This window comes from Phaethon lepturus, unplaced genomic scaffold (genome assembly GCF_000687285.1).
Source record: "Phaethon lepturus isolate BGI_N335 unplaced genomic scaffold, ASM68728v1 scaffold46565, whole genome shotgun sequence".
Taxonomy (NCBI): domain Eukaryota; kingdom Metazoa; phylum Chordata; class Aves; order Phaethontiformes; family Phaethontidae; genus Phaethon; species Phaethon lepturus.
In genome coordinates this window covers 2,919-30,118 of record NW_010543507.1, presented here as the reverse complement: position 1 = coordinate 30,118, position 27,200 = coordinate 2,919, and the positions used below count along the sequence as shown (strand labels likewise).

The window sequence follows — 27,200 nt, the reverse complement described above, 5'->3', positions numbered from 1 at the left end:
ACTTAACACGTTTTGGTATTTCTCCAGCCCAGAGCACTTACCAGACATTGCAATTAAACCATCAGGACATCCATTACGATTTAGACAACCTGCAGACATTCTTCTTTCCCTTTCAGGATGGGGCAAAGCAAAACTAAATCCAGCAAGAGCAGCAGTGTGATTTTTTTTTTTTTTTTTTAAACACAGGGGATTTATTTTAAAAAAATACTCTCATCAACATTCTAGAATTACTAACAAAACATACTCAGAAGAGATGACAAAGGTAGGATTGTCAGCTCTCTTTAAAGTTTAAATATAGACTTCAGATACTAGCTGCTTTAAATCAGAAGATGAGGAATCTGTAGAGTCTGACCTGTCCCTTGTATTGCAGGTACATGTAACTTTTTTTAGCCTACCAATTTTAGGCTGCATTACTCCTTTACAAATAATAATTAAAAAAACCCCACAAAAAAACAAAAAAACCCAAAGCAGCAGAAATGCAGATTCAGTGGGAGCAGATGATGCAATTGCACTTTCTAACAGAATGCCTAATGAGCTAGTACTTGAATAATCAAAGATCAACTGCAAAAAGCAAGCATAGTTACAAAAAGTATTCTCAGCCTCATACCACAGCGGTAGCAAAAGTTACCTTTGCCAACTTAAAACCAAAGCCAATAGGATTTAATTTCTATTAAAATATTTAAGTCTTGAAGTTTCAGTAATCTAAATACACTTTTTAGGAGTCATGATGATTGCTGTTTTACATTAAACTGACACGAAACCAGACCGCAGCGTCAGACTTCACTGCAGCTATTATATACAAGGTCTCTGGTTTTGTCTTTTTTTGCTGAAACACTGATTCCCATCTCGCGCTCTAAAGCTTAATGGCCAAGTTTGCTCCTCATCGGCTTTGCAATTTTTCTGAAAGTGAAAACAACCTGTGCGTACACTAACACCACCTCTTCCCTCCAGCAGTTCTCTCCTTAGAGGAGACTGCCTCACCACCAGACACGGCTTAACTCCCACCCTGCGACGGAGGGCTGGGCTCTGCTGGAAGGTGTGTTCCTCCAGTGCCGCCTCACCTCGCTCTGCTGCACCCACACACGGAATCAATTCAGTACAACCAGGCGGCTTGTGGACAAAACAGGCAGCTCCAAAACAGGCTCATTTCATGGGAGGTGGCTGAATGTGGGCATCTACAATTTCTGCACTTCTAAGGCAAGGACCATACAAAAATTATAAACACTGTATGGTGATGAAAATACAACTCCTTTGAGAGATGCGCTTTACACTGGATTTCTATTGCTGCTTCTAAAGACCATCTCCAGTTGTTTCTAGAGATCAAAAGGGAAGAAAGTTAATTTTCTCCTCTTGCAATATGCTTATGAACATGTATAAAAAGTGGTCAAACCCTGATAAGGGTCCCTGCTTCTCATTTATGTACAATAATTTAAATCAGCTCAATACATCTGTAATACCTAAAAAAATCGTTTTATGAGTTTTAAGTCCTTCATGCATTATGAGGAAGTTCTGGATTAAAGTGATGGTATACTGGATGTTGCTTCTGTCTGGGACTCTGGTGTCACTCCCCTGTGGAGTCTGTCAAGGATGCATTTCTCAAATCTTTAGTTTTTTAATGGTATCAAGTCTCTTTTTCAGCAGCTCTCCAATTTCCTGAACTGAGTGCTGGTAACTGCTCTGGACCTTCCCTTGCACAGTCTTTGTAAACTTTTTTTCTTCCTGCAAAACGCAAAAGAGAAATCATTCACTCTACAGCAACTGCTTAAATCCTCCTGTTAAACTTCCCCCACCATCTCAAACACTGATAAGAATTTCACGAGGACCACAAGTTTACAAAGGGAATGCTATCAGCACAGAATAAGCAGCACCTGCTCAGCAGCAGTAACCCCTGTAGATACTGGTATTGCCCAGACAGGGCTGGTAACACATTAACAGTTCTTCAAAACTTCCGGAAACATCCTTGTGCAAAATATTTGTGGCTGAAATTGAGAGTGCGTGTAACATTTTATTTTAGTCAGCACTTATTAGAGAATTTCTTATACAGAAAAGTGAAGTCAAACAGCAAATGAACACTGACCAGCCAAGACACTCTTACACTGAATTCCAAAGCATAGTGAGCCACAGCACCTGGGACAGGTTCAGGTGTTGCTGATTCAGCAACACTAGTACCTAGCTTTCCCAAATAGATTAAGATTAGATTCCCTTTAACATGCAGTTTTCTAAAATGCCCAAGGCTTTTAGGACCACCATCATGCAACGTTGTTGGCATCGCTCCTGCAGGGAGAGTGCGGTTAGCACTGAGCTATCGTGAATGATGCTGTATTTCTGTATGCAGAAAGAGCAAATCCTGGCACCTAAAGCAGCAGCCACAACCACTGTCCTGTCAAGAGGTGACTTGCTATCAGGACACCGTTTGCAAACACTTGTGCAGATAGCAGCAAAAAAGCCTGCGAGGCACAGCCTGAGTAAACCAATCCCATGTGGGAAAAATCTCGTGTCAGGGGCAAGGTTCAGCTGACACGTTGCTACTATCAGTCCATTCACCCCAGAATTTTCACCAATGCCTGAACACGAGGACTTTTTCAAAAGCACCTTTTAGCTCTAAACACAGAGCTGCAAACATAGCTCCAGGTCCAAGTAGAGCTATACAGGCTGCATTTGTCAGGGTTTACTGCGACAATTTCAGACAAACAGAATAGCAAACAACGTGAAAAAAACACAGGAAAAGGTGCAGACTGCCACAGATGCTTCTGCTCAAATCCATGTGAATCTAATGGTTGGGTTTTCCAGATCTGCCTTGTGTAGTAATTTGATGCCTTGCCTCAAAGGAAAGATGGAGGAATTTGCTGAGTCAGCAAGGAACCAGGAAAATCATAAAGATCAATTATTACCTGAAAGTGTCTTATTCCTTTAGAGACAAGGTTCTTTGATGATATTAAGACAACGTACTTTTTAGTTTTTATTCAAATTTGCATTAAATAACAGTCTAAGGGATTTCCTTGTTTTGTCAGTTTTTGCAGTTTCTTTTTTTTAATATATATTTGAGATAGTTCTACATCAGCCTCATACAGCAACAAGAGAAAGGAAATTTTAAGTAACGTGCTCTGAAATAAACAGGACGATCTAATCAAAAAAATAGAAGCTGGCTAACAGCAGCTTAGGTGGACAGAAGTGCAATTTTGAAATACATGGGTGCAGCTTTCAAATAATCCTCCCCAATTCAAAAGCCTTTATATCTCCCACTTAGACAAACCTACACACCAAATTTCCCTGGTTTTGTCGTAAGCGCCAATTCCTCACTGAATTTGTGGGGGTCCTGGATAACACAACTTTTGCCTGGGCTTTCTCAAATCAGCATCTCCCACCCCCCAAACTAATACTGGTGAGGGGATGACACCCCCCACCCCCCCCAACCTTTCTCCTGGAATCTGCAATTCTTCTTTGACACTGAGCATGTCCCACCACTCCCCCAGCCCCTCTCCCCTGTGTGTCAGAAGATGATGCCTATTCCACCGCTTTGCTGTGCTGCACTTTTTATGCCCACCTGTGTTTCAAGAGCACCATAAAGGAAATTCCAATTCTACGCTTTCAGTCACCTCTACGCTTTTTAGCTGGACTCTGACACTATTTCAAAGATACTTTCCAGATCTCAACTGCTGTTTTAAACAAACGCGTTCATAGTAAGCACTGAACTGTTAGAAGATCCCTTACAACAGTAACATTAACTTGTCTATCACAAGGTTTAACTCTTATCTGATTGCAATGGCTTAAAAAGCCAAGCTTCCTCACTAAGCCCATGCTTCACATGTCTAAAAGTTGGCATGTGTAGTGCCTATTACTCCTGCCTTTGTTTTTTCCCCTATATAGCTGGGAGGGGAAGAAGTTGCCACTTGCTTTTCTGTAAAGACCAAGTCATTGTTTCCAGGGAAGTGACTAATCAGCAGTAGGTGAATCTCAAATGTGTCCTGGAATAAGTATTTTATATAAGTATATATAAGTATCCGTTTTGGCATGCTAAAATACAGAGAAGAGAGTAAGTCATATCACAGACAGCAAAGTAATGTTAAAAGTTTTTATTCACTAACATACCACAAAAAATGAAAGTATTTTCAAAAATCCTGTGTTTAGATCTCATTGTTTGAGATTTTGTGCAGTGAGCTAGAGCTGATCAGATGAGGCAAACTCACTGTCATTAAAAAAACCCAAACAAACCACAAAACCCTAACTCACCACTCTCAAATTGAGCTTTCTAACAGTCTGGTCCCTAACCTCTGCTTAAGAGCAGTTAAGTCAGTTATAAAAGGTGGGGGTTTTTTTTGTTCATTTGTTTTCCTTTTTTTTTTTTTCCTTCCAAGAAAACATTTTGGATAAAAGCAGCTTTCAACAAAGTTATCCCATAGGCCTGTACATACAGGCTGTTATGGGTCACACACAAATGTATAAAGCACACAAATAATGATGCAAGTTCTTACCTGTAAAAGCAGAGTGTCCTTGAGGGACAGCTCTTCAAGCTTTAGTGCAGTCAGAATCATTTCAAGCCCTTTGATGTGATCTATTACATTGGAAGTTAATGTCTGTAGTTCAGTAACATAATCCAGAAAATGTGTAAATACAGGTGGCTATAAAAATAAATAAATTTATAAACACATATTAATGGCTATTCAAATGACTATTTTCTATGACAACTCACGTTGTAACATCTATCATTCTGTTCCTTCTCCCCCCAGTGCTAAGCTATAATGTACCTACTCAAAAAATACCAGCAGTTAACTAGTTTACTGTACTGCATTCAAGGCAGAAAGGCCTGTGATACTCTAAACTGTTTCCTATTAAAACGCTGTCATGTGACATCAGAGATGGGGCACATCACCATTTGATTTTAAATAGAACAGGAGTTTTAAAAATTAGTACTGAGTAATCTCTAACCCATGTCAGCCTCTACAAGGCAGGCTGTATGAAAAACAGTTTATTAACATGTCATCTATCCTGATTTTTCTTTCAGTATAAATAGGCTGTTGGACTGGGGGTGGAGGAAGAAAAGAAAGGAATATCGTCTACCATAGCTACACTGCATTCTTTTTTTTTCTTCTTCTTTTTTTGCAGGTTGGATTTAAAAGGTCGGAGGACACTGTCACAGTAACTTGATACCCACAAGGCAATGGAGATCGTCTGTAAAAAAGGTACAAGTATGTTACAGGTTGCATTTACATGAGGCTTCTAAACTCATTTTAGTATTCCTACTGATAAGACTCAGAGTAGTTAGAATATGCAACAAAAAACTCTGCTTTCACAAGTGACTGAGATCAAAGAACTTTCCCTGTGTTTTAGTCCCAACATTTCTACCCTAAAGCACTCAAAAATTTCTAGTTTCCAAAGGAAAAAAAAATACCTCAACAAAGAAGACTAGGTTTTCTAACAGGTTTGGATGAGTTTTCAAGGTGCCATCTCTGACTTCAATCAAATCACCTTTACATTTATTGAACAAGTCTGAAAAGCAAAAAAAAAAAAAAAAAGAAAAAAAAAGAAAAAAGACTTATTCAGAACATGTAGATCAACTTAAATGCCTATCTTCCATACAGTATGTATCTCAGTGCCATGTGCAAAGCTGTCAGAGGACTGACTGCTAAGCCGCTAACGATAAATTTGGCCAAAGCCTCTCGAGAAGGTCCAGCTCTGAAGTTTCCTCTAAATTGCTTTTCATTACAAACAGTATCTCCACTCCATTTATTAGCACACCTGGACCAAGTACCAGGGAGACAACGGTTGCCAGCTAGGTGGCAAGGTAGCGAAATGATAGGACATAACGACATTCTGTGGCATGCAACAGCTTAATAATCAGACAAGCCAAGGGGAATCTCAGCCTCCTTCCCAAGTATTTTTCAGAGGTGTCTGCAGATGCATTAACACACCTCCCCATGATTGCAGCACACTGAGCACCACATCCTCAGAGCACCATGAAGCACTACCCTAGCTACCCATGTTTATTCTTGAGCTACCATTTACCTGCTAGTCGTTCTACTAAAGACTTGAAACTATTCCCTATCCTCTCCTGGATTTCTGCTGAATCTTCTGAAAGGAAAAAAAAAAACTAGTTATAAACGACAAGTTTGTGTATTTTCTGCTTCCAGAAAACTAAGAGACATTTAAATGTAATTTAGTTTTAGCAGTCAAAAGCAAATACAACTGCTTTCAAAGAGGATCCAGTACTACATCTACATATACTGTACAAAAATGAAGGCTTGCATAAAACATTATATTAAGGCGTTGTCTCCCAGATAACTTAGTGTCATTCAGAAAAATTAACACACAAGTAACAGTCTGGGTCCACATCAGCCAACTTTGCTACTAAATGGAGACATATCTCGCTCCCTCCCACCACGCATCATGACAATCTGGTTAAACCCCTGCCCCTCCAACACTTACCTAAGCCATTGGTATCTAGTTCATAAATATCACTAACAAGATAAAACAAGCTAGTCTGGCATTGACAGCTGCCATTACTGAAGAAGCCAGCCATTCGGGTAGGAGGAGGGCCAAGGACAGGATACTAGGCAAGAAGCAAAGAAAAAGATAAAGGTGTTGCAGCTTTTCCTTATCCAGAACACAGTGTTTGTCTCTGGCACATCTCTCGGTCAGATTCATACACTACAGACTCAGGGTCAGTTAAGTGCATTCTGCAGACTGCTGGACGTTACGAGATGCATTCAGTTTCTCTGCTTGCATTCACGTTCATTTAATATTTGGGGATAGCTTTTTCCTTAATGGGTACCTGAATTTTTTGTTCTAGAAACTTCTTCCCTGAATCCACTGCCGCTTCCAGCTGCTGAAGCAGGGATCGAATTGTATCAATCTTGGATGAGACGCCGTTCTCTGCAGTCTTTTCAGAGTTCTTTGGTTGAATAGTGTGACTAAGAGTTGGGAGTCCACTTACTAGCCTTAAAGTTAAAGACCGGATTCGCAACCACATGGTTTCTTCCTCCAGTGAGAGTTTCCTATGTTCTTCAGAAATGTCCCTAGAGAAAGGCACCAAATGTTTTCAGGCAAATGCTTCAGTTTTGCAAAGTAGCAAGCTTCACTCAGGTACAAAAGCCTACCCAGTTATCACATACTGTATGAAGAGGAAGGCGGGGTCAGAAATTCAGAAAACTGTATTAATATGTAAAAAGGCAGCACTGCTAGAAGTGATGAATGATGCTTGTTAAGCTTGCAGTTAGCCAGCCTAGAGAACATTTAAATATAGCAGTTGCCCTGAAAGAATTTTCTTCGCCACGTGTGCTGTAAGGAAAAGGCATGACTCTATAGTTGAGGATATTTGTACTCACCTGTCTTTTGGATCCCAGTTAAACAAGACTGTCAGGTCTCTGTTGTCACGCAAATCTTTCCACGGAATGTCATCCTCCTCTGGGCTCAGACTCATGGACTTTACACTTTCTTCTAAACTGGTTGATCTGTATGTAAGAATAAGCAACATTAAATCAAACATTTGATCACTGGAAACAGAAAACACCGCTCACTTAACAAACAACATTCTCTGCGCTGTTCAACTCTTCTGATATCAGAAGCGTTACATGGTACTGACAAGGAAGCTGAAAGGGAGAGCAAACTAGAAGCCAAGAGAAGTAGCTCACAGGTTTTGGCCAAACTCACTATGACCTCAGTTAGCCAGTGTTCTGTCTGGGCACAAATCTCCAATTTTTTTCCACGTGCAAGGTGCTGCACTTATTGCTGCTGTACTTACATATTTGCTTCAAGTAAGAGGTCTAACAACATCCGTTCTGTGCGAACTTGCGCAAAATGAAGGGAAGAGTTCAGCCTATTTCTAAATGCAATGAATTCTGGGATCTTCTCAAATGCACCATACTTGTAGGCTTGAATGATATATTCTGAGGTCTGGAAGAAAACACACACCATCTCTGTATTAGTTACTTCCATGAATTCAGAACAACCAGAGTTCAAACAAGGTCACTGCCAAGAAATTGCATTTCTGTGGTTGCCATTAACCTAGAGGTACAGAATCTGGCAGATACTCAATCCCTGGGAGAAGCTTGCACTTTTGCTTGCCCAAGTCACCCCAGCAGTTTTGCTACTTGAATTTGAGAATGCCCAGATGTTCCAGCGGGCAGTGCGATTTAATAACCAAACCAACACTAAGAAACATGTTGCTGTCTCCACTGACACTGAAAAATACTTCAAGGGAAAATATAATTTTGGAAGACTGGTTTTGTTTTTTCTCTCCTTTCTTTTTCTTTTTAGATGCATTGTTAAAATCATTAAATCATTGCTTCATTGTGAGAAGTACTTTCAGAGAAAAAAAAATATATCCCAGATTTTCTGGAACTGACTTGGATGTGCATTACATATTACCGCCAACATAGATTAAAAAAATTACTCACACATTTTTTTTGTTTCTCTTTTTTATTAGGTTTTTGAATACAGTATCACAAGATAATGTCACGCAGTGTATACACATACAATACAATCTAAACACCAAAGGAAACTGTCAGGGTCCATGGGATAGTTTGCTTCCCCTCTGATGAAATGCAGCAATGCAAGGCACGCAACTAATATGTCACATCAGTCCAAGCAATCTCCAGAAGGAGATTTATATGATGGAGCCCCAAACAAACCCTGTATTTTAATGAAAATTTCTAACTGTAGAGACAGAGTGAACTATTTATGCCCCCGGTCAAGACAGATGGCTGTATTTTTTTACATCAGAATTACTCCACAATTGAGAAATTCTGTCAAATCAAAAATTTTCTTCTGAACAAGATTATAAAATGCGCTGAAGATGAGAGGCACAAAAAAATGCCTCTGGTTCACTGAACTTTATACGGTACTAACCGACTCAACCTGTCTGGAAGGCTCTGAGAGACTAGAAGCTAGCACTTGCAGATGAAAGACCTTTTTTTTCCCCTCCAAAATAAGAAATGTCCTCTAGGTAGTCTGTCTTTTTTTTTTTTCCCCCCTAAGAAATTTGGTTATTTGCACTGTATGAAAAAGATATGCCAAATATTCAACAACATACCCTCTGATAAACAGCCTTGCAGAGTTCATTGTCAGGCTGCGGGATTGCGCTATGGGTGCTAATTCAACTGCATCGACGTGGTTTTTAAATCCCCATAGGACACGTTGGTGTTCTGTTTGCCTGCAGTATCTGGAGAAATTAAAGACGGACGGACACAAGAAAATTAGAGAGATTACTTGTGATTCTGCATATTTAAAGGAGGACTATCTCGAGAAGGATAAAGTTGCCTTTTTAGTTTTGGCCAAATATAGCAATACCACCTTCTCTCTCCTCTCTGTCCTTGGCATCCTCTCCCAGAGCAGAAATATTATGTCAGGACTGCACAGCATCATGGATGGCTGTTACTCATGGGACCCACTTTTAAACAGGATTCACCTCAGGCTATTAAGTTCAGCAAGTCAGAATGAAAACATATTTATCCAAAGCAATCAGGAGCTATATTTTTATGCCAGACCACTTCGTTTATATCCCACACTTCCTGTTCTGGGCAGAGTCCCACGCACAGCATCCTGCAGGACACGTTCTGTGCTGCAGCGGACATTCTAGCTATCTTAAACATCAAGCTAGAGAGGTGCAGGCAGTATCTGAAATCCTGTAAAAAGGTAACTGCTAAAGGATAGTCCTCCTCTAACATTGCAGTTAGATGCTGTTATGGGACTCGAATGGGAAGCTGGTATCAGGACACTGAGTATGAAGGGGCAACCCCAGCAGAACCACAACAGCACAGAAACTGGTAGCAGATTCTGACCCTGTGATACTTGGGACATGTCTTATGGTAAGGAATCCCTTTTTTTGCCTCTACTCTTGTCATATTATTATCCTAGGTGAACAATACCCTGACCTGAGCCTTCACTTTCTGCAATTTGGACCTTACAGTTGGTTTAAGGACGCTTGCTATTTGCAAATGAGTACAGCTTTTGATGCATTTCCCAACAAAAAGGATCTTAAGGTGATAACCACTGGAAGTGTCCAGAACACACGAGCGATTTGGCTACCCAAGATCAACAATGGCTCACGGTCCTTTGGTTGCAATACTCTGTCTCCAAGATGAGACATAATGCGAGTGGGTTCCAGGGTCACATCCTTATCCTGTAGCATGAAGAATTATATAATGCCGATTGCATCGCTTTCGCCCCTCTTGCACTTTCAACCTTTTAAGGTGTGGTCGTGAGGCAGGTCGGACCATTCAGGCACTGCCTTTTCAGGATTTCTGGAACACGAGTTGCGTAGCATTTTCCTGGCAAGAGCACTTGGAACGTGTCCGTCTTCATGTACAGATGTTGAGCTACTGGAGACAATCAGCTCTTCTCTGCTGCAAGCATGTATCACTCATGCCAAAGAGAATAACCTACTTCCAAGGTAACCACACCTGAAGTTACTTCAGATTGTTTTCCAGGGAAAGATGATTTCTTGATGCTTTACAATGCAATGTTCCCAAGCCAACAAATCACATTTCAGTTCACTTTTTTTTTCACCTGGCACCCAGCAGTCAAGTGTTTTATTCAGACAGTTGGCTCCAGGTATGCTTTTCATTAACATCCACCAAGTGATTTTTAAACAAGACTGAGCAAGTTACTCCTCATTAATAAAAAGAAAAAATAAAAAAATCCACTACTACCAACAACAGACATGTAGGAGAGAGCTGTCTGGAGCCAAGGGCTTCATTCCAGCATAAAACGTTCCTGGAAGGAAGCACTGGTTCTACTCTTAGCAAGTAGAACCAGTGCTTAAACAATGAGCAAGTGAGAGAAGCAGATGAAAGCAAGCTCCTCTATCGTACAATCTGTGTGCTCCTCTGCATCCTGCTCCCCACAGTGAAATTTCTGTAGGGACAGGTCACAATAACTCAGCATCTACCTTCCAGGCACAAGTAAATGGCAACTGGTATCTTGTACATAGAAATAACCTGGGCTGCTGACAGAGCAAGTGTACTCTTCTGAGGGATTACTCTGTGAGAATCTTTACTAGTCAGTACAGACGAGTCTTGTGCTTTTATCTATTTCTGAGATGGTGGGAAAGCAAGTTGTATTCAGAGCCAACGTAGCCAGCGGCTGACTGGAAGAGCTACAACTGGATCGCACCTTTGTTTCTTACGAAGTGAAGTAAAATTAATTTTCTCCACCTACCTCTCAACAGTGATCAAACTGTAAAATATAAATATACAGGATATATTCACACTCCTCAGAATGGGACTACCTCGCAAGCTTTAGGGAGATGGACTGACATACATATATTTCCCTACCACAATTCTGGACTATTTCCGTTCCTATTTGCCCAATATATTTCCACCAAAACTTGAAGAACGTGTAGTTCCACTCTTCTCCTACCTAACCCATTTTTCATGGATTCCATGGGAATTCTGAAACAGTATTGATATTGTCCCTATGAATGTATCAGAATGTGTATCAGAGTGTACTTTCCAAGTAAGATTACTGATAAGTACACTTACTAACCAGCAAGCTACAAGCACACTAGATACCTAGGGCATGGCATGCATTTTAGGAAGCACCTGATCTCTTTGGAGGAATTCAGCTACTCTCCCCTCACTATCTCCTCCATTCCAGTCCCAAGTTTCTCATTCAAGACAACTTTCTTCTCGTTCACACTGCTTTTTGGGGTGAACCGAAACAGGTCATTCCCATTAGCACACAGCCAGGTTTTCCAGTTTGATCCTATCAATTCAAAATAATGCAGTTAGTCACAGGCTCTGCTCTGCCTTCAGTGAAGCTGAGACTTCCAGACTCAGTTTTTCCCCTCTGAAATCCTCCCACCTTGTTCCTTGCACTTTCTCTACTTTTTAAAGTGATGTGCATTCCCCAACATCCCTGTGTGCCCAGGACAGCCATCATTAAAATATGCTGCCTTGGTGATTGTAACATAATGGATCTGTAAATACGCCATCACTGTCTTGACCCACCATCTCTGGCTGCTGCATGACTTTCCAAAACGCTTCAAGTTATATGACGCCAGGACTTATTTGCAAAATGACATTTCACTTAAATTATTGCACAAAAATCACAATCCATTCATGTAAAAGTAATCGTACCTGTTTTTTGAGGAGCATTAAAACTGGCTTTTAAAAATAGAAAGCTAAAGCAAAACCCCATATAACAGTAAGTTACAAACTCTTGTAATGAAAAACACAGGTGAGGCAACCTTTACTATAAACACAAAGTTGCACAAATTATTCCTTTGTGTTATCAACCACTACGTTTCTGTAAGCCCTTACATAGAGCACAGACTTCTGTAAGGCATCTTGACGTAACTGCTCTGTTACAAGGACACAGAGGTTTCTTTCAACTTACATCTTTCTGGTTGGAGTGGAAAAACCTGAGTGCAAAATTGCAGGATTGGGATGCAGCAGCATAATGGCCCAGTGACTCTGCATAGCGCGTCAGAAGATAGCTGCAACACAACACAGCACAAGTCAAATATCAGCACACAACCCTGGGGAATCCTGAATTTCAAACACAGCTCTGAACAGAGACCTGCACTGCAGTCTAGCCTTCATGAAAAGTCTGGAGATTTAACAGACGGCAATCATAACACTCATACTAAAATTTATGCATTTAGCAGTAACGGAAGGAATTCTTAATGTTTTAATGGGGAGGCTTGGAGTTCCTCCATCGCCCTTGTTAAGTGTGCAAGAGCTTTACTTAATTAGATATCCACAAACACACTAACCAAGCCACGGCCATCTGGTACGTTTGTTTTATCTAGCACTCCCAAGCTTTGCTGAGCAATGACACAAGCCAGAAAACTAAGCTACAACTGGCAACAAGATATACATTTCAGAAATTTCTTTCAGATTCCCTTTAGTTAATACTCCTAAAAATCCCAAACTGATCAAAATCACACAGGAAAGATACTCCACGAGAAGGAGAGTATACTTCAGTAGATGCGTCTCATGTAATTCCAAAACACTTTTACACAACACCATATGAAAATCTTCTAGTAGCAAAGGAAACTGAAGATCTCAGGACTGGTTACTGGAGGGTCACCATCACCAATTATTCTCAGTATATACTACCCACCCGATGGTGTCGTGCTGTATGTGTTTTGCATCAAGGCTGGAATAGAGCTCTGCAACAGGTTCAAATGCACCAAGCCTGCAGTAGATTCGAATGAGCAGCAATTTAAACTGTGAGTTAGAAGGACTATGAGATAACCCTTCTTCTAAGAGAGTTAGGCACTGCCACACAGCCATCTCTTCACCTGGTGACAAAGACAAAACACACAGGTGTGATCAGAGAGAGGCACTGAACACTGACAGCATGCTTCACTTTGACATTGAAGCTTCCGCACATTACACACCTCTCAAAACGGTTCCACTTATTGAAACATGCACGTGGCATTCGTCAGCCACGTCGCTGCCCTTAAAACATAACACCCACTCCAGCACTATAGCTGCTCTCCGAGGGAAAAGTGGAGGAATGGTTCTTCACAGGGAATATCTAGCTGCCAATTGTACAGAGCACAGCACTCGTACATGGGCCCACTGCAGAAGTGACCTTCCCTCCCAAGTCCTGGACTGTCCAGGATTTCAAGCTTATATATACGGAGCACTCCCAAACATTATGCAAGAGCGCAGCACAGAGCCCGGAATTCAAGAGCCCACGCTCCACCAGTGATCTGCCAGAAACCTGACAATGGATTTACTCAGGTTAAAGACTAAATCTTCCTTGGGAAAAACAAAGGCGTAACTGATGGCTACGCTGACGGGCGGGAAGATAAACAGTGCCCAAGGACAACCACCGCTGCAGACAGACTCTGTGGGATTAGGAGACGAACAGGCAGAGCAGGCGTGGAGCACAGGAATACTCAAGACAGGGCAACAGGTCTCAGCAGAAGGTCTAGAAGCAGGGGATGCAAAAGACTAAGTATCTCTGTGAGAGAAAGAATTACTCTCAGAACACCTCTGATACCAGAAGGAAACTGTCAGCAGAACTCGTGCAAAGAGAGAGAAAACATTATCTACATGAGAAACTCGGAACAAACCTCTGAAGACAGCCAGCACTGAGCTGCAAGAGTTATCAGCACAGTTCTGCCAGGACTTACAGGAATTAATAAGAAAAACTAAATGCCTTTAGAGGTCAGTGAGATTCAGATCAAACACTAATTGAATGGAGAGACTCCTGAGATGTCTCATACAGAGAAAAAAACCCAGAAAGCTATGGGCCTAACAAGCCATGCCAGGTACACACTGGACACAGACTCCCTATCACAACCATCCAGGGTGGTATTAAACAAGACACAATTTTAGGAACATACCTTCTAGCCACAGATCGAGCAGCAGGTGAACTGCAAGCAGGCAGTAATAATCTGAAAACTGCAATTCAGTTTTCAAACAAGATTTCCCTAAAATGAAAAAAGTTACCCTTGAATTACTACAGTGCTGTCAGCTGCTTCTCACATTGTCAGCATTATCAAATGACACAGATATCTGGCAGACAGTAACCACAGCTTAATTTATAAAATCCAGAGTTGTCTTAAAAAGTGAAACAACTGTACCCATGCTGCATGAAGTGGACTTTGGGCCACTTCATATGTTGACATCTGCTGGAAGAAGAAAAGACTCTCCTACAACTGCAAAATTTACAAATTAATATTCTTACCCATGTATTTGTCTTATGTACACCAGGGATAAAGCCTGGCTTTGCTTAAAGGCACAGGCAATTTTGCAAACATGCAAATGTATCATCTGAACTACTCAGGAATGTCTTATTTATCTTTAAGGTAAACGACTGAACAGAAAAAAATTGAAAGGAAACGGATAACTCAGGTATGCCCAAGGATATAATCATAAAGGAGAAAGCAAAGTATTATCTAGTGGCACAATGGCTGCCATCAGCATTTGTGCTGTTCCATCCCTTTGAAAAAGCTCTGGACTTTTGCTCATAAAAATCTGCAAGTGAACTGCAATATAAGTTTCAAGTTTTTTCTCACCGAACTCCAATCCATGATGGTATCTTAACATCAACTCCCGGACCACAGTCAGCTTCTGCTTCTTATCCATGGTGTGATAGATACCGAGCAATCTTGAGAGCTGCACCACACACAAGTGCTGTTGCAGAGCTTTGATATCGGCTGGCAGTGCGATTTCACTCTCTGCTGTTGCCGACAGAGGGATTACTTCCAGCAATTGACTGATGAACTGAAAGAGAAAGTTGTTAAATTCTTCAGGGCATCTGGGACTGCACAAACAGAAGGCATCATTTCCTCCCTCAAATCAAGAGGAAAAAAAAAATAAAAAAGCAAGGTGGAAACACATCTGCATCAACCCTGATGTCACACTGAAGTCAGTGGTTAAAGAGCTGGCTTCAAAAAAATTTTTTTTTTTTTTGAAAGGTGGTGAGCACACAGTTCTGGTTGTACTCAGTAGCTTTTAGTAAGTTTTATCAAACAGACGAGAGGAAAAAAATAAATCACAGGCAAGTTTCCAATACATTGACACACAAGAGAGTTCAGGCACCTGCTAACACTCACAGTAATAACATATGCAATTAAAATAATTAGTTACTGAAAGGCTTCACAGCATACTTCCAGGAAACAGTGGTTTTGTACTAGCTATTACATTTTCTCTCAACTCTGAAGTAATGCGCTGTACTCAGTGAGGTCATCATCTTTGATTAATAACTTATATTTTGAATGAAGTTGTAAGAAAAGCAGCCTCTCATTGTTTACAATTTTAATGGGAGACAGCAGACTTCTCACAACACAAAGCCAGGGCCGGACAGTGGTTTCCCGTTGCCCTAAAATCCAACAGTGTTTACAAACTGAAAACTGAGTTAAAGCCAATGAATTCAGCTTTACTACATTTGGTCTTGAAACACCAAGAACCGCATCAAATGCATGCCCTAGGAAAAAAGCATGACAGCTAGACAGTAGGAACACACAGCACCATGCACACAAATTCCAGTTTTCCCATAGACTTTGATGAAGACTGTGTTGACAAATCTTTGCAGTTTGAGGTTTTCCCAAGCTGAGCAAGGTCAGCTGAATCACTAGGCTGCATACTCCAATTTATACCTCTAGGAAGTCAAGACTGATGTCATGACAATTATTTCTGGAGTATCTTGTGCAACTGGCAGCCCAACAAGATGGCCACAGTCTCAGCTACTGAACTGTGAGACTATTCAGAACTCTTAAAAAAAAATAAAAAGACACCCCCCCAGCTGTGTATAGCCTCAGTATGACCCTGCTACTTTCCCTAGGATACAACAACCTTCAGCATCTTTTGCTGTGAAACAAGAATAAATCTACAGCAATCCAGAAATATTAAGTACCTTGAAACTTTCGTATTTCAAAAACTCATCAGCACCACTAACTTTCCTCAGCTACAAGTCTCCTTGACCAAGATAAACTGCTACAGACACAGGCTTCAGAGGCATGACAGTCAGGAGACAGCCATACACTGGGAAGACCTTCTAATATGTCAGTATGACACAACATGATACATTCACTGAATCAGCAGCAGTTTTAAGGCCAATCAGAAAATTTTAGAGAATTTATTCAAAGTTATGGTTTTTACAAGCACTGCGACAAAACTGTAGCCTAAATTATTATTAATAAATATCATTCCCCCCTGCTCTGGGTTTAGAATTTGCTTCCTGAAAAGTTAGGATTAAACCTGTTCAGGACTTCAGGGTTACCTTGCAATGGTATCACCATTTCCAGAACTACGAGTTAAATATCCTTCTGACCACATCTCTTACCAGCGGGGTAAAAACACACCTTTTAACATAAAAAATCAGCAGCAAGCCATACATGCCAGGGCCACCATTCTCATTAGTAGTGAGGCTGTGGGAAGAGCTTGTCTTAGCAGTCGAAAAATATTTTAATAAACTAAGAAAACACCATCACTATCTACACTTTGTTTACAAACATTTTATCAACAGCCTCTGGCTGATCCAGGATTCTCTGTCCAGCCCTCCCCAGCTCTGATTATTTTACACAATGGCTTAGAAAAACAATGGGGTGAACAACAGGATTCCCAGCTGCTGAAGTCATTCGACGAGCTGCTCATGACACTGCAAAAATAGTCTTTTCAGTTAAAGAGAGCTTGTTTCAGGAAGAGATTCTGGAAAAGTTGCCATAGGTCCCTTGGTCACCCCTTGATCAGTATCAATGTGTCCCTTCTTCAGTACTGCAGCAGAGCCAAGCACAACATCTATGTGACACCCTGCCTGCATCGGAGGAGGGAGCAGATTTCTCCTATTAAGCATATAAATTTAACGGGAAAAACAAGTGATGGAAAGAGGAGGATGTAGGATGTCTTTGTAAAACAAAAGGTACAGTACACAGCAATGAGAACTGCAAATGAATGAACAGGGTGGTCTTTCTGTAGTGTTACATTACTCCATTTCGTAAGCTGTGATCTATAAACAAAAGCAATGAGAGAATACTCATGTAAAAATAAGCTAATGGGGTAGCTTATCAATTGAACTACAGTTTCTAGGAGGTTTTCGTTACAAGATACGAGCTTGTATCTTGTAATTTTCATCAGCATTATGAGCTTTTCATTTTCAATATGAGAATTCAACCAAGACCATCTCAAAGCGCCATGGCACCTTGAAACGGTAATAAAAAAGCCAAATGAATACTGTATCTGGGTCTGAGAGTCTGCAGGATCAAACTTAAGTTTTTAATCTCCAATAAAAATGGTCTGAATGAAATTGCTCACTGTATTCAGGTGTTCATTATATTTTCTGCAGTGCAGAGTTTTCTGAATTTCAAACAGAAGGTAAAAACTTGATGTTTCCAGTCTTTTAATATGACCCATGGGTATTTTAAGATAAAGGCACCAGAATGCAAACAAGGGCTGCAGTTCCTGCCACCACTTTATCCTTCCTTACCTTTGTGTATTGGCTGGATGGGAGGAGATCCACAAATACTTTGAGATCAGTAAAACAGCAGGGTTTGTCTCCAAATTTTTTGAAGTATTGGAACATTAGTTCTTCTGGATCACCTAGGAAAAAGGCCAGTTCATTTTTCATATGCTCCATCAAAAGTTGAATCTGTGAAATCACTATGAGGAAAAATGCCTTTTTTCTCCACCCCTTTGAGATTACACAGCAATTTAGAAAATGGATAGCTGCACTACTGCAGATTTTAACAGAGGCTCAATGTCTTTGGTAACCAAGGACACATGAAAAAAAAAGCCCAAGCGCTTCATTCAAGCTTCTTTGGCAGGTAAGAGCTCAGCATAACAGGCATGCACGCACAGCCTCTGCTTATCTAACAGTACCTTATTTTTGGATGGAAATACAAACCAGCACAGATGATGTTCTAATCATGTTATCTCCTTCACCAATTCCTTAAAAGTGATTTTTAAACGCACATTTTTAAAAAGCAAAACCTCATACTACTGCCAAAAAAACTTAAAAGCAAGAGCAGGACTTTCTACAAGAGCAGTGCATCAGGAATGTACTTTTCATTACAAAGTCAGTGACTGTATCCTCGTAGATCCCATACGTCTTTTTGACAGTTTCCCTGCTTGCTTTTACAAGCCCTGGAGTAGTCCGGAACTACCTGCTCTTCTTCAAGGCTCACCATCCAATGCTTTCAAAATTCTTTACATACACAACAGCACAAACATTTTCATAACAGACATTGTATTTAACACAGTGATTTAGCAAAGAGCTTACGCCAAGTTTGTGTTTGTGTTCTCTCTCCAAAAGATCAATTCATCACCCAGTTCGTAGCTCTTACCTAGTTTATATTCATCATTACAACCTCTGTATCGCAAACGTCTAATCAGCTCCAGTTTAGCTAAATATGGTCCCCGAAGTGGCCGAGAGCTCTTAGATTCTTCTGTTATCCTCTCTTCTATAAATTTCACAGCTTGCTCTATAGAGTAGTGTACCTCTCCTTCCAAAGACCTGTGCAATTAAAGAGACAAAAGAGTCTTTGGTTTTTCCCATTCCTAAAGCACTGATAACACATGCTCAACGTACTCCCAGGATACTCTTAAGGAAATCTGGCATGACAGATTCTCTAACTCAAATGACCACGAAAAATATAAACAGCAAAACTGTTAACTTACTGCTCTTCTTCTGATGGAGGTGTCCAGGATTCATCAATGAGTTGAAACACTGAATCAAAGTAAGTTATATAAAACTGCCAATCATCTGAGCTGAAACAAAAAGAATCAGGCACACAACAAAGTTTAGGGAATTGCCAAAACAGTATCTCACTTCTAAAACTTCATTCCTTGCAAAAGCTGAATTTAAGGAGTAGCACATACTCATATTACAGGAAAAACAACTGTAATAAGAATCATTTCTCCCTGAGAAGGTCTCACATCTTAAGAATGTCATCATCCTGAATTTCTTGAAACGTATCAAAGGAAGCAATTTCAATAAGGAATTGAGGCAAGCTACAAACTCTCCTCTTACCATTTACATTCCAATCAGAGCTCATTAATATCCCCACAAAATGCTAAGGCAGAAGTTTCTCCTCTGTATTTATCTTATATTTAAGATTAAGGTACAGCTAAATACAAAAAGTAAACAACAAATCTCTCCTGACACTTCCAAGAGACAGGTTTGATCATACTAGTATGCTCTCTCCTGATGCATCTGTTCAAAGCATTGCATACATTTCCCAGTATGAAGCCTGGCCAAGTGAAAGAAATGAAGTTCCAGAAAATTAAATGTAAATGCAGTTCTCCTCCTCTCCCACCATGAAAGTTAGAGCTGGACAATCAGCACAGGCTTCAGAAACGAGGTAAACAAAATTTTATTGCATTAATGTGTCGCTAAAGTCAGCCTTCAAAAATAAGAAACTACAGTCCTGACACTGACTCTTCTCATGACCTTCACCATGTCCCCTTAACATTCCATTCTGCTGCCCTTTTCCTCAGGCTTTGGAGTGCAAACATTTGGAAATGCTTTGAGATTCTCTTATGTTCCTAACCACCATTTACAAAACCACTAATCAAGGCAATTCGCAACCAGCCACGAAGTTTTCTTCATTTTTTTTTTTTAGCAGAAATATAATCTCACTTTTTCAGCAGCAGCCTTCTCGACAGCGCATTGCACTCTGGCCACCTACACAGCTTCTTGTACATTGCCATACACTTGTTCTTGCGGCTTTGGAGCTCACTTGTCAGCTTCTCTAAATTAAAAACAGAAGGGCAAATTTATTTAATCAATTCATTTCCTTCTCTACTTTCTGCATAAAGCTTCTTATTATAGCCCACGATGCAAAACAGTAAGTGTAGAAGAATAAAAGAGAGGCCCCTCAAAGGATAGAAAGGACAGATTTCCTACGGAAACCTTCATATCCCAATTCCTTAAAAATGCAAGTGCATTTTAATCACCAGAAAGACTACTCAAAAATCTAGGATATTAGAAACTTTTTTTTTAAAATGGCAGCTACAAAACTAACATGCTATCAATTTACTACTGCTAATAAGCGTACTGCTGCGAAGTTCATCACTGAATAATACTTAAATACCATAAACAGGTGGATAAAACCAGCTTGCACTGAGTACCTCCAGAGTTCGCATCAATGTTTGAAACTGGTGCCAAGAGTCAGGCTTCTTACAGACTTTTTTTTTTTTTTTTTGGAACCAGTGGACAAGTCTGAAGCAAAGGAGAACTGCTGTGTTCTTCACAAAACTGTGATTAATTGACAGAATAAGTTACCTCCTAGTTTTCCTCTCACAACATCTAAGGCTTCCTTATACTTCTCCAAACGTTCCAGAATCATGTAGTACAGTTCGACCTTAAAAGAAAGGTTAGACTGCAATGAAATTTGCTAGTAAAACAATATACAGGTGTGCCAAGAAATAAAGTGGCTTGTGTTACTGTTTTTAGAAATAGGAGATAGCCAGGCCTGCAAAGCTATACTTAGCATCCCAGAGGGTGGAGGATTCAGGAATTTAGGTCTTTTTTCCATTCTCAGTCCTGAAGCTTCTCTTGGGGCCTCCCAGGGAGCAAAATGAAGTACTTCATCAGTCAAATCAAATGCCAAAAAAACTTCCTTGGCCACACGATTCCAAATCCCTCTCAACCCTCTGTGCTCTTAGTTTTCCTTCTGTCCCACTACATCCACATTTACTTCCAGAACACTACTTATTACTATTTTGGAAAACTGGTTAAATAATCAACTTCCTTTAACAGTGCATTCCTTCGCGCAATAATGTTCTGATCAAGCTGAAAGTATCTGCAAGCCTTACTTCAGCCTCAGCTTCAATCTTATCCTCTTTCACCATTTTTTCCACCATTCTCTCAGCTAGCGGCAAAAACATCGTCTTTGAGAGGTTTTCATCCTGCGCTGAAATAGACTAAGGAAGAGGAGAATTATTTTAACAGCCCATCAACTACTTGTGCTGTCCAACCCACTGCTTTTTTCACATTAGAAGAGGAAAAACAACCCACCCAGGTGCTTCAATTCCACCCCCCAAAACCACACATTCAGAGCTGCCATCCGTCACGTGCAGAGAGTGACTGCTCCGTTAAAAGGCAGCAGCAAAACCAGTGATATACAGAAAAGCTAACTCTTAATCACACTGTCCAGAGACTCGCACATGTAGGCACAAAATACCCATGGCAAATAACATGTAGCAAGAACACGTTTGTGTCTTCCATGGCACAGTATTTTAGAGAATGCGATTAATGCCCCCATGCTTATTGTTTGTTTGGCCAACGCTCCGTCAGGTTGTCTGATTAGCGCCTCAACAAACAGCAGCACAGCCGACCTGCTCTCTGTTCCTGCAGACTTGCTGCAGTCTTAAAGACATGCAAAGTCCAGAGCTCTCATTTATTTCCTCCTAGAGCCTTCCTAACTTAGTTACAGAGAGGAACAGTTCGGACTAAGGAGCTGCAGGTATCTGAGGTTTTGTTCATTAGCCCTCTAAGAGGACAGTAGGGTACTAATTCAGGTAAGGGAACAGTTCAAGTTGTAGTAAGGCTGACCAGTTAAGTAGCATTATAAAAACACTACAGCATTCATTTCGGACCACATCAATAGTGCTACTTAAGGAGGGCTCAGCCCTTCTCCCAGCATCATACAGAAACAGTTCAAACACACATTTTACTTAAAATATTCTCTAATATTTTCACTCAGAACATTTCTATATTTACACTATACCTGCAGCAAAAGTCAAACTCATTTGCAACACTGTACACACCTGCATAATCAGGCTCATCACAGACCAAAAATAGTAAGGATTTTTGGGTACAATCTTATAAAGTGCCATTCCAGCCTGAAAAATATAAGACAAAGTTTCATCATTCCTAAAACATACCTTTTTATAAGCTCTCATGAGAGACACTACAAGCTAAGCAGCAATGATGGCAGCAGACAACACAAAATTAGCAACTAGATGGGAAGACTTTTATCAACCCGTGAGCCCTTCTATCCTAACACACATCGCTAAAGAAGAAAACAGAGGGTGAAGATGTTTCAAAGATCAAGTACTTTGAGTAGGTCTGACAAGAAACAGCAATGAGCATGCGCACATACGACTGCCTAAACAGATGACAGCTTTAATTAAAACTGGTAACTACATCAGGAAGCAGAAGACTTATTCTTTAGGAGCGAGGGGGACATTTCCAGTGCTGATTTGTACTAGTCAGCACTAAAAGGCACACCAAACCACATGCCTCCCTCATGTAAGCAACTGCCCTTCAAAATTCATTTCATACCTACACATACTCAGATACCTGAAATGTGAGGTCACCTATACATGCAAAGCAGTGGTTAAGCAACGGTTGAGCTGAAAGCTTGGCTGTATCAAAGCAGAGCCAAAGTATTATAGATTTTCTAGCCTAACACAAACAGTTATTCATGCATTTCTCTCACAGATTTCCAGTACCTGTATATAATGAAGGACAACACTTTTACCCATACAAAATCTGTAATTAATTTTTGTAAATTAATTTAAACTACATCTAATACAGTCTACCGCCACAGATGGACTCTTGTGCCAATTTCCTGACTGCAGTCTTGGTTTGCACTTTCCAGTACTTTCAGCTGAAATACCCCAAAACACAGGACGCTGAGGTTTAAATTCACTCTCCAGTCAGTTAGCATCCACACACTCCTCGTATCTCTAAGTCCTTAGGTCAAAAGCACAGGCCAATCTGGAACATCCTACTCTCTGACAATGGCTGGATAACTTAACTAGATACATGTTTGTGTGACATTTTAAACATGCAAAAGGTCACATAAACATTAAATACCGTGATCTGTGTAAGACTGGCGTTTTTCCCACTCATGGCTGTAGACAGGAGTACAATTAACACACAGTCACGTCTCAAGTTTGGATCATCATATGAAGCTTGTAACTTCGTGTACATCAAACAACTTAGCCCCTATCTACAGCTTGAATTCAAAGAGCATACAAATTGGGCTACAATGGAGAATAACACTTCTGCTCAATATATTCTTTTAGTTATTTAAACCAAACTTGAACAAAAATTCAAGTCACCTTAACACAGTGGGAACGAGAGGGAGTTTAGGACTCATTTACTCGGCGCTCTGTACTTTTTTATACAGAAGAGCGAGCGTGCATGCTTTGAAAAGAATCTTCCATTTATAGGCATTCTCCAGGCACCTAATTTGGAAGGGATGAAAACAAAACTAACCAGCATGACACTGTTCTGCCAACTGAGAAGTCAGATGTACTTAAAGGAAGTGCTTTTTAGTTTTTCTTACTGAATTACAACCAATACAATGCCAGTTATTTGTCAGATTCCTGAGGTTAAGAGCATGGGCATGATTACTCTTCCCAAAGATAACAGCAAACTAAGGAGTAAATCAAGTCTGAAAACATGGAATAGAAGATCTTGCTAGATCTTTTTCTATCTATTCCAGAATTCCTTTATAATACACTGCCTCACATGTAACCACCATACTGTTCAAGACAGATTGATAAAAACCTCCCAAAATAACCAACATATTCTATCAGACCAGGTATGCACACAAGAGGCACAGTCGTCCTATCCCATGTAACGACAAGAAAGCATTTGTCTTCAGATAACCCACCCCCTAAATAATGGTCCTTTAAGCCTTTCTGTAAAATATTAACATAGAGTATAAACTTCTCAATTAACCTAGCTTAGCCTTCTGGAAGATTACTTAAAACATGAAAAAGGCATTAATGTAAGATATACAGAAAAGGGCACCTTAAAATGGTCAGAACACAAATTGTTGATTGTACCTGTTGCATCTTCTTGTATTCTCCAACCCTGGCATAGGCCATGAAGAGATGAGAGTGATACTCTTCACTGTTGGGAACCTTCTTTACAGCTGCCTCATAAAGTTTAGTTACCAGTTCCGCTAAACCAAAACCAGATGCTTGAGTTAAGACAAATTTGGGAATAATTTTAAAGCACAGCTACCTAAAGATAGCATCAGTGATACTCTGAACAGCAATCGCTTACACTTGTCAACCAGAGAAATGGTACTCTCTCTCCCAAGACCCCAAGCACTACAAACATTAGGCAAAGGAGGAAAGTGGTAAAAAAACCCAACCAACCAAACCTCAAAATAGAGTTAACAGCAGCAACTGAACTGCTCAGAAGCACTTAAGTCTTTTTTCTTAAGAAAGTTTATCTATTTTGGAGCATTAAACTGAATGAAGATGTCTACTCCTGGCAGATGACTGCTCCACGTGAATCATGTATCAAAACACATGAGCATTTTCAGAGCCTAATATCAAATTAGTTACTCTTATCGCAGGTTTACTTATGTTAGTCATATCCTGTTATTTCCCAATTGCCTATTTTAGTACTCTTAACAAGTAAAATACTTCACACTATACTTTTTAATAATAGGTCTATCATGACTAAATACTTATGATAATACACAAAACCTTCTCACATTTCCATCCTTCCAGATTTTTTTTTTCCCTTACACATACCATCATACCTCAGCATAGTATTAGAAAACAAAGCGTAATTTGTCTTTCACATAGTTTACATATCCTTGACACGCATAAATAAAACACCTCATTACAATTTTCTTGCAGGACCAAAAGTGGTAGTGCCTAACACCCACCGTCTCCTTTCTGAGTTATAAACCTAAAAGTTAGAAACCAGAACTTAATGCTTATGCAAGTCATTTAGAATCACAGAAAGGCTTCTGACATTTTCAGGGGTTTGTTACAGATACACAAAAAAATTCCGTGTTACTCAAGAAATGACACTTTAACTCCACATATACACACACATATGGAAAGAAACAAACCAGGAGAGCCTAAGCAATTGCTGTACTGCAGAATGATACCAAATATCCATTTCTACAGAAGTTGTTTCACCCCATTGTCATTGCTCCAGCAATTCAACAGTAACCGTGAGAACTATCAAGAACCACAAGAAGCTGCCAGAAACAACAACTGTTTAGAGCTGTAGAAAAGCAGTATATAAGGGCTGGCTTCTTTCAGAAAAGCACATGCAATTTTACTCTGTCACTCAAACATTCACCATTTTGTATTTTTAAAACACCGTATTGCTAGAAGGAACCGTACTGAAAAAAGCTAATGCACTCAAACTGAGAGGCCAGGATTTCCCTTCTGTTTGTCACACAGCTTCCTGAGGCCTGAACCCCTTGACTGCGGTCTCACAGCACTAAGCACACTCCAAACCGCAGACCATGTGATTTGTCACCTCCACCACATCCACTGAGAAATTCCAGTAGCTTTCATTACCAAAAAAAAGTGAACTCATAGGCTGGTTGTGATGGATGATTATTAGCATGCCATTCATTTAGGAACGGTGTACACAATACTGTTAATGACAGAAGCCTAAACAAGGTTCTTTGCTTTATGGTGATCACCAGAGCCTTAGAGGCATTTAAAACAGGCATCATCCAAATTCTCCGAGTCTCTTAACACACCTGTACATGAAGCCCGGACTTTGCACATTTCCCCTGAAACTGTGGGTCACATACACTTCCAGAAGAGTGTAAATCATTATGATTTTTAAGAGAGGCAAAGGAAAAAGCTTACGTCTATGCATTTCCCGGTAAAGAATAGTTAGTGCTTGCAAGGAATTATCATCTGTGGGTTCAAGTGCCGCTACTTCTTGTGCCAGAGCATACGCTTCATCTTGCTTGCCAGTTCTCTGCAAGCCAATTGCCTTTAGAACCTATTGACACAACACAGAGGCAGCTGTTAGAAACACAGTTGGCAGTTACCAGTGAAAATCCTCTCATTCCTGGTGAGGAGCGGCTTTGCCCAACCACGTCATTACTTCTACAGAACTTCAGGTTTTATTAAGCTTCTAATCTATATGGCCGTAGAGGAAAACTTCCAAATGCAAGCTGCATCAAATAGTGTGGCTTTGCAGTTTTTAACAAACATGCAGGCTGCTCCAAGGCATCAGTTGCCACTCCATTTTCCCTACCTGCAGGCTGAACACTGACCGGTCTGGCCAATTTTCCTTTTTTTTTTTTTTTTTTCCTCTTTTTTTTTTTTTTTTCTTTTTTCTTTTTCTTTCTCTCAATAACTGGCCAGAAGTGACATAAAAGAGACTCAGGTCAGTGACACTTGCTTCAGCTTGGGAAGTTTTCAAAATCTAGAAGTGGTATGAACTCTAGAGGAAAACCCACAGGGAAAAGAGAAAAGTAGAAAGATAGTCATATGTTCAGAAAACCGAGGAACAGAACTCCTTTCCCTTCAACAGCAGCAAAGCAAGGACGGCAGCAAACAAGAAGCAGAAAAGCAAATGCCTCCAAAATCACCTTGTTATGTTTTACTAAGGAGTACAGCACCCAAGGAAACGTTTTGGTCCAAACTACCACAGGTAGGTCCCCCAACCTAAGGTCTAAGGGAGGCATTTTTAAGGCACAGGCCATGTGCCAAGGTTGCTTGCAGTGGCTCTGACAGGGAGCCAGACAATTAGCTTAGGTGTAACCAATTACAACTCTAGTCATTAGAGGCACCCCACCAAGAGGATCTGTACAAGTTCTCAAGCAAACATGATATTGTGTGAATTTGAACAGCCTGAGATGTTCCAGAGGGTCCAGAAAACACTGAGGTCTCTGGAAGATCACTGACACTGCTCAAAAGGCACAGCGGAACACTACGAGTCTGAGCTATGCTGACCAAACGAGGTCGGTGCACCGCAAGCACACTTACCTTTGCACAGTGAAGATCCTTGTGTTTTTTGAGCAGTTTGTCTGCTTGCTGGATTGCCATTTTATTATTGCCATTATCGAG

General features: G+C 40.4%; 1 protein-coding gene across 1 annotated transcript; it reads right to left on the bottom strand.

Annotated features, from left to right (window-relative positions):
- Positions 1-1,042: 1,042 nt before the first annotated feature.
- NAA25 (N(alpha)-acetyltransferase 25, NatB auxiliary subunit) lies at positions 1,043-27,200 on the bottom strand. Its single transcript, XM_010288365.1, has 23 exons — positions 27,120-27,200; positions 25,989-26,127; positions 24,201-24,319; positions 22,167-22,241; positions 21,213-21,320; positions 20,680-20,758; positions 20,035-20,146; positions 19,074-19,163; positions 18,740-18,909; positions 17,884-17,996; positions 14,975-15,182; positions 14,300-14,386; positions 13,063-13,243; positions 12,334-12,433; positions 7,739-7,890; positions 7,323-7,448; positions 6,770-7,013; positions 6,424-6,547; positions 6,004-6,069; positions 5,390-5,487; positions 5,059-5,169; positions 4,473-4,619; positions 1,043-1,719 (listed from the first exon to the last, which is right to left on the bottom strand). Exons 1-23 carry the CDS (start codon positions 27,177-27,179, stop codon positions 1,597-1,599), a joined length of 2,832 nt encoding a protein of 943 aa, XP_010286667.1. The 5' UTR covers positions 27,180-27,200; the 3' UTR covers positions 1,043-1,596.

What these genes read in the sequence shown, in the direction of transcription:
- NAA25 (XM_010288365.1), bottom strand. Translation starts at nt 27,179, where the DNA reads ATGGCAATCCAGCAAGCAGACAAACTGCTCAAAAAACACAAGGATCTT. An exon ending in AGGATCTTCACTGTGCAAAG is followed by an intron (nt 26,128 to 27,119) that starts GTAAGTGTGCTT and finishes TTGTGTCAATAG; the next exon opens with GTTCTAAAGGCAATTGGCTT. An exon ending in AAGAATGCAGTGTAGCTATG is followed by an intron (nt 4,620 to 5,058) that starts GTAGACGATATT and finishes TTATTTTTATAG; the next exon opens with CCACCTGTATTTACACATTT.